At 33.2% G+C, this 7,342-nt stretch overlaps 3 protein-coding genes across 3 annotated transcripts; 2 read left to right on the forward strand and 1 right to left on the reverse strand.

The window, feature by feature from the left end:
- Positions 1-158: 158 nt before the first annotated feature.
- Positions 159-2,953, reverse strand: LOC107366942 (Contactin). The gene is made up of 4 exons (XM_089269551.1): positions 2,328-2,953; positions 1,927-1,990; positions 973-1,702; positions 159-914 (listed from the first exon to the last, which is right to left on the reverse strand). Exons 2-3 carry the CDS (start codon positions 1,954-1,956, stop codon positions 1,130-1,132), a joined length of 603 nt encoding a protein of 200 aa, XP_089125677.1. The 5' UTR covers positions 1,957-1,990; positions 2,328-2,953; the 3' UTR covers positions 159-914; positions 973-1,129.
- Positions 2,954-3,091: 138 nt separating this feature from the next.
- Positions 3,092-4,251, forward strand: LOC107366947 (uncharacterized). Its single transcript, XM_015934590.3, has 2 exons — positions 3,092-3,658; positions 3,767-4,251. The coding sequence occupies exons 1-2, from the start codon at positions 3,360-3,362 to the stop codon at positions 3,999-4,001; spliced, it is 534 nt and encodes a 177-aa protein (XP_015790076.1). The 5' UTR covers positions 3,092-3,359; the 3' UTR covers positions 4,002-4,251.
- A 94-nt stretch (positions 4,252-4,345) lies between these two features.
- ix (mediator complex subunit intersex) lies at positions 4,346-5,285 on the forward strand. The gene is made up of 4 exons (XM_015934593.3): positions 4,346-4,530; positions 4,598-4,656; positions 4,722-4,809; positions 4,927-5,285. The coding sequence occupies exons 1-4, from the start codon at positions 4,426-4,428 to the stop codon at positions 5,161-5,163; spliced, it is 489 nt and encodes a 162-aa protein (XP_015790079.1). The 5' UTR covers positions 4,346-4,425; the 3' UTR covers positions 5,164-5,285.
- Positions 5,286-7,342: the final 2,057 nt, after the last annotated feature.

A 7,342-nucleotide genomic window follows, 5' to 3' on the forward strand; every position in this document is an offset into this window, starting at 1 on the left:
GATCGATCCTAAAAAACAGCGATCTGGTGTGTAAACATGATTTTTTGGAATTACTCAATTTTAATTGATTCTGAATGGGGAATGTTGAATCATTGTTGAATTATCGCAAGGACTTTCAACTATACACGCCTACGACCAGGTAAGAAAATAAAATAATTCATAATTCACTTCCTTTTATGAGATTTTGTCTTTACAAAACTTGCAGGGTTAGACCCTTAATGAATGTAGAGGAAACCTCTAAATGAGAGCAGGGTTTGATCCTTACAGATCACAGGGCTTGACCCTCAATGAGTATACCAAATTCTATGCACAAAAAATATAATACAGATATAATTTCTCAATACTCTAATCACCCGGATCCACGTGTTAACTGAAAGTAAAAATATCGTCTGACTTCCTAAGACACAGAAACGCATGGCATAAAGATATAAAATGCGCGGGCCTAGCATAACGTGGCCACTAGGGGAATGGATTCTGAGCCATTCAGCCATGTTACACTGGCTCACAAGACACACTCTATGGTGTGGTCATACATTGATCTTCTCAGGTCTAGATTAAGTGGCTTTTCTCGAAAAATAGACTTTACGGAGCTTTCGCATGACTATCTCAAACGAGAAATGGGTACTAAATGGTCAAGCTTTTCCGCCAGTCAGAGTAAATTGTTGTTCCTGGCAAAATTTCATTTTGAATTACATCAATTAGAGTCTTTTCATCCCTTTTCTCAACAATTCATGCGAAAGATGCTTTCGATTCCCTTCTATGCCACCAAAGACCCAAACTTGTCTTTTTTGATTTGACGATAATCGTCCACGATTGTATTTGCGCTTAATTATCATTGTTTCGTCAATTTCTACCACCTTCTTTACCTGTACCTCCAATCATTTGTTATCTTTATTCTTTATATTGTAGCATACCTAGCAACAGCAGAGAAAAAGTTAGAAAATATTTCCAATAATTAATATCATTACTTACCATTCTTAGCATTCGAAAATGATGTGAGACGGTTTTCTCATTAAGCCCTAGATCCATTGATGTCATTTTGATCGATTTGTTTTGACAACAAAAGATGAGTTTCAGGTACACCAAAACCTCGTATATTTTGCCTTTTTGGAGTGCAGACATCTAACGTTCAAAAAAATAAAATGAGCAAATTTTTCTTTACGGTCTTCAATTTGACTAAATAGGCTGATTTTTTGCTAATTTCACAAATGTAAGCAGCCTTTTCAAGCTCTCTAATTGTGGTCAAGCCCCATCGGTTTTCAGGTCTAGAAAAGTTGTAAGCAACATATAATCCTGAATCAGTAATAAGTTTAGTATCGAGAGTTATTGGTCTTTCATTGAATATATTTGATCCATCTTTCCAAGTGAAAACTCCCGGTTTATAAGTTTGACTGCCTGAGGTAAACCATTTTTCATGAACAGGGTCGATGTCCTTCAATACCTCAACGATGAGATAATGTTCACTAATGGTATGAACTGATACCAAGTTTGCACCAAAATTTTCACAAAATTGATTTGCTTCGAGCCATGTTAACTTCGGTGAGCGTGTAAAAAGATAGCAAGATTTTCCAAGTGTATACCAAGGACGTGGACAAGTTGAAACCGAACGACTTGAAATCGCAAAATGAAAAAAACAAATTAACAGCAGCGCAAAGTATTTAATAGTTGTTGTTAATTCCATCCTCAGGTTCTGTTGTTTAATCTAAATGAAAAGACGATAAATTCATTAAAAGGTTGAAATGATTGTTGAGAATGTTTATACACATAGATACGAAATATGTTGGTTTTAATAATTAGAAAAAGAGATATTTGAAAAACTTCCAATGAAGTGAATAAAGGAGAAATTTTTATCAAAGTCGTTCAGATTAGTGATTGAATATCTTATAATGTTAGACTAAGTATATCATCGTTAGTTTTATATTTCACCTTATCTTTAAAGTGTTTAATCAATTCCATTTCAATGAAAACACCACAATAATCTCTCGAATCGCTAGATAAAATTAAGAAATACATAAGTTAAAATAGTAATGATGATTTTAGAAGTTCTAAACAGATTCGTGTAAATTTTCATCATTTCGGAATTCAGCTATGTTTAGATAGCAGATTTCTAATTCATATTCATATTTTTGATCTATAATCAAACGTTCTTTTACTCTCAAGTCAACTGAACTGTCAACCTTTATCCGTTTGACCAGGATTGAAACCGACAGCAAAAATTTAAATGGTCACCGAATGATCAACTGATTCTAAAATGAGACCACAATTTTTCGAAAGAGCAAATTGAAATAGTTTAAGCAATAATTTAGATAAAATCATCTATTACTTACGCACAACGATGAAGATAAATAGTTTAAGGTCACTAACACTAATGGATGGATGTTAGATGTCAAAAAACTTTGGTCAACAAGAGGTGATAAGTTTTAGTTGATAATAAAAATGGGTTATTAGCATGATGAAAATACAATTATCATCGCAACAACACTTTACAAACCTAAAACCAGATAAATTAAATATAAATGAATACAGATTGATGGTGAATCAATAAACTAAATAATTTTCATAGATGTTATGTTATGAAAAATGATAACTCTGTTAGCAAAACAAGAGCAAACAAAGCGTAGTAACCAGAGAACCAGTTTAAGGCTGGTGAAGAAAATCATTTTGGCGGGTATTTTAACTTTTACTCTCTTTGAAATAATTAAACAAAGTTGATTAACTCATTCTATTGTCAATTAAAATGATGAGCTGGCCAAGTAATAATTGAATTACCCAAAATAATCAAAGTCTATAATTAAATGGATACAATTGTTCTTGATTATCATTGTACAGACTGAATTCAATATTAGTGGTAATTAAATGTTGTTTAAAACATTAAATTGGTTAAAAAATATAATAAAAAAATTGTAAACAATACAAGCCATTTTGATTAAATTATTTGCTTAAAGATTTTTAGTTTTGCTTGTTTAAAGATATCAGTCAAACAAGAAGTTTAAATTGAACCCAGTGGCAAAAAAAGACCGGGATCGATGGGTAGTTGGCGGGTAATGCTTAAGCCTTAGGGAAGAAGAAGAGGAAGGGAGACACTCACGGGTTGGCGGTTAATGACAATAGATCATCAATTCATGTTTTTCTTTTCTCTCTTTTCTCCATGTTTATGTCTCAGTGATAATTGTGATTTCTGTGCTTTATTACTTCCAATCAACATTTTTCCTTACTGGACGCTTAACTTTGATTCTGTTTTTGTGTGTGGCTGTTACATTCTCTAATTTCACTTTTCCACTGCATGTCTTACGTGAACCATTTTTTACCTTGAGCTTCTCTTTTCCGCTAATATCACCTTTCATACTTCTGCTTCCACCATGCCTGTGAATGAAGCCAACAACGAGAGGGAACAGATTAATCCAGCTGGTGCTGGCAATGTTGGCTCAAGAAATGAACTTACTGCGAACAGGAACATATTGACTAACTCGAATACCAGTCAAACTTCAGCTAACCCATCTTCCAGTCTTGATGAAGAAGTGATTCGAAGACGAGGTAAACGTGAGAGAAAATATAACATAGTCACTCGGAGTATGGATCCAAGGGTACTTGCTACCAGAAAATCGCCGGTTAAAAGACCTCGAAGCAATTCTGCTACACTCGATATTATAAAAATGTTGTAAGTATCTTATTATTTACCTTCTTTTTACTTTTGATAAATCGTTCTGATGATAGAATAATGATGATCAATGCTTTTATTAATCCCACCTTTACTCTGATTTTATAGCGCTGAGTTGCAGAAGTCGCCTGCTAAAACACCTGTTAAGAGGCAAAGAACATCACCACCATCCAGTCCTGGAGTGATGACCAGAAAGCGTTTAAATATGAGTTGTGATTCAGGAATTGGCTCAGCGTCATCGTCACCATCATCTACTAGTGGAACTCGAAGCTCAATATCTAAAAAAGCAATCAGTGTTATCAAAGCTCGCAGATCTCGTCGCAACCTCCGTCGTCTATCTTGAAGGAAATCCATTTTACAAACAAACAAGGCTCCTATGAGCTAATGAATTCCTAAAAAATATTAAAATCTCATGTATAAATTATACACGTTATTTTAGCTATTATTAAAAAAAATCAGCACTCGGTATTAGTACCATCCCTTTACCCTAAATTTACACCTTTTTTTGTATCTCTATTGTCTAAGTTACAATCAATAACATTTTTACCCACCTTCTATTGTAAATAAAATACCTTTGTTGTGCAAATCAAAAATGAAGTAATATACCAAAAAGATGAGCGGCAAAAAGTTAATGTCTAAATAACATGTAGATGGCGATGCACTCCATTTTACCTTCCATAAGTCAGCTTGTCATTGTTTACACATGTGATAACCATTATTCTTTTCATTACCATTCATTACATTTGATTGTTAACAAATAAATCAGAATGACTGATCAACCATCAGGCTCTGCTGCTCCAGGTGGGGAACCTAAATATGATAACATTGCTCGTGTCAAAACCTTAGTGTGGTCTTTGAAACAATCCGTCCAAGTAAGTTTGTTTTCCTTTAATGCAATCTTCCGTTCTCAATTAAATATTTGTCTATTTCGTTTTTTAGGGTTTGATCAAAATTTCTGCTGCGTACATTAGTCACAATGCTGCTGTTGATAGTGGACTGTAAGTTTCAAGTAATTTCATTATGAACTTCTAAACTGAAGCTTTTATCCTTTATTGTTTTTCAGAAAAGCTCCTGATGATAAAGTCTTACCTGCTTTTGATAAAGCTTTTGAAGATTTCCATTCCCTTCTGAATCAGATTGAATTACACTTTGTGAGTATTGATGTTTTCAAATCATATATATATATAAATGTTTGTTAGTAAATTTAAGATGCAACTCTGTTGTTAATAATTCACACAATTTAATTCTATTATTATCTTATTCTATAGAAAACAATACAAGAATGTGCCATTCAGCAAAGACAAAGTCAAAAATACTTACCTGGTCCAGACAAATATAAAGCCGGTCCACCTAAAACTGAACCATATATGGATTCAGGATCAGACCATGAATTACCCTATAACCAATATATTCATCTGATAAGAGGACAATTATCTTTTGTTGAAAGCTTGCAAAAAATATTACTCGATGGGTCCCGAAAAATTGAATTACATCAAACTATTTGATCATCAAGCCGGACTATCCTTCTGCTTCTAATCTTCATACAAATCAAATGATCTGAAGCATAATATTTAATATTTATTGAACAATGTTGAAAGTTCATTAAAAACGTGACAACTCAAAAGAATCCAATTTATCACGACTTAAACGGTCGAGATCTACAAAAAAAAATTTTTTTCGTTCGTGTATTTGAGAAAATCTTACCCAGGATAAATTCAATGGTGAATATACTAATAGACAATTTTATAAAGATGCAATAATATCTGCGAACAGATTGAAAACCAACAATAGAAAGAGGTGAATATAAATGGAGATTTTTGGTTTGCTCTTTGTTTCTTTCGTTAAACGCAGTATATACTTCATACAAAGATACACCTAAATCCTTGCTGACTTCGATTACACCCTTTGATTGTATTTTATCGATAAAATCAGACTGCTGAAATCGGCCAGTTCTAAAAAGAGAAAAAGACAAGAAAAAATCAACGTTTTGGATGCAAAGTCGATAATAAAGTTATTCATTGGTTACAATGCTGTACAACTTACAGATGCATCAAACGTTTTCTCACTTCTACTTTGAATGGACTATCAGTTATTATATATGCTTGATGGACTTTGTGATATGTTTGATCGGACCAATGTAAAATGTGACTCTTATCAGTTCGAAAAAGATTATGCGCTAAGTTTATTACACGACGAATCTTTGATGATGCAAAAATAGCGTGGCCAGGTGTAATACGACTAAATGCAGATATCGAATCAGCGGAATACTCTTGAATAGAACCTTTTTCAATCGCTAATTTGTAGACATCTGCGTAATCTTTAGTCTCGCCCAGTTGAAATAGATCATACTTAGATGATGCATCAATGAAGATTGGAGTCATTCTTCGATTTACCACATCACGCAAGGAATTCACAGTTTCTCGACTTGTTCCAATAATCATGTCTTTATTGAATGAGGCTCCAAATATAATGGATAAAAATAGCAAGCCCAATATTGAGATCGATCGAGCCACCGAGCGCTTAGCGAAATATTGGCGAAAAAATAGTGAAGGTAACCGTTGAGTACAACTGATCAACAAATTAACAATGTTACTGAATGAAGTGTCTTTAAAGTTGAGTAAACATTCAATGGCATAAGCGAGGAGCAAAGCAATAAACCATATCTTTGGGTCAAACAGAGTGAAAGTGTGAATAACATCTTGACTTATCGAAGTAGTTGGTCGATAATAACTTGCTAATCTGTACTCATCTTCGTACACAACTTGACTAAAAACACCAGATATGTTAGGTGTGTCCATGGGTAGTGGAATCCAAGTTATGTCGATCTCCTTAAAACGTCAAAGAATCATTATCCGAATCTCATCGATCTATCTCTTGATAAAATAGTTCACTTCGTTCGACTCTAAGATAACACTTACATTTTTGCTCATCAAACCCATTATTCCATCTTGGTAACCATTTTTCGTCAATTTTCCAACCCTACCATCAGCAATTACGATGTTCATCCTGTGACCACGAAAGATATTAAAAGATCAATCCTAAATTATGACGTCCAATTCAAGTGGATACAACCAATTGGCACTTACTCAAAGTTTCCATATTTAGCAAATACATCAACCATTTCACCCACTGATTTTTTGACAGGAACTACGACTCCATTCACTTTGGTAAAAAGTTTAAGCAAGCCAGCCTAAAGTCCATTGAAAAAAAACATTAATCGATTAGAAACATCATGCTAATCAAAATATATCTGTTCACAACTTAACTTGAAATACACCAATTGATAGATTCAATTTCTTTTCGCCAGTTTCAATGAGCATCGCTTTATACAAAACTTGAGTAAAACAGCAAAGTAAAGCAAACTGACGTTGTACCGTAAATGGAAGTAAATGATTTGAAAATTTCATAATTATCATGTGAATACAATAATATGTGAAACACAATAAAATGGGTTCAATTTGTTACCAAATGATTTCCAATTCTCAAAACTTATTATTATTACAAAAGATGTAGAAATATCGATCTTCATTTACAAATAAACACAAATTAAAACTTTAATTGCATTTCCTTTAAATTGTCAATTTTCCCTGATTTTTTATTTACACGATTCATGCTTGTGTCATTATTGATTTTCAATTCCGATACACGTTTAATTGAAAAGGACAGAAATTATAATAACACTAG

Source organism: Tetranychus urticae, chromosome 3 (genome assembly GCF_039701765.1).
Source record: "Tetranychus urticae isolate SD_2017Ah chromosome 3, NJAU_TeUrti_SD_1.0, whole genome shotgun sequence".
Lineage (NCBI taxonomy): Eukaryota > Metazoa > Arthropoda > Arachnida > Trombidiformes > Tetranychidae > Tetranychus > Tetranychus urticae.

Bases quoted from the DNA above. Each gene is read 5' to 3' on its own strand.
- LOC107366942 (XM_089269551.1), bottom strand. From the start codon at position 1,956: ATGGAATTGATTAAACACTTTAAAGATAAG. The intron at 1,703-1,926 runs GTGAAATATAAA...CTTTTCATTTAG, and splicing joins TTAAACACTTTAAAGATAAG to ATTAAACAACAGAACCTGAG.
- ix (XM_015934593.3), top strand. From the start codon at position 4,426: ATGACTGATCAACCATCAGGCTCTGCTGCTCCAGGTGGGGAACCTAAA. The intron at 4,531-4,597 runs GTAAGTTTGTTT...TTCGTTTTTTAG, and splicing joins CTTTGAAACAATCCGTCCAA to GGTTTGATCAAAATTTCTGC. The intron at 4,810-4,926 runs GTGAGTATTGAT...CTTATTCTATAG, and splicing joins ATCAGATTGAATTACACTTT to AAAACAATACAAGAATGTGC.
- LOC107366947 (XM_015934590.3), top strand. From the start codon at position 3,360: ATGCCTGTGAATGAAGCCAACAACGAGAGGGAACAGATTAATCCAGCT. The intron at 3,659-3,766 runs GTAAGTATCTTA...CTGATTTTATAG, and splicing joins CTCGATATTATAAAAATGTT to CGCTGAGTTGCAGAAGTCGC.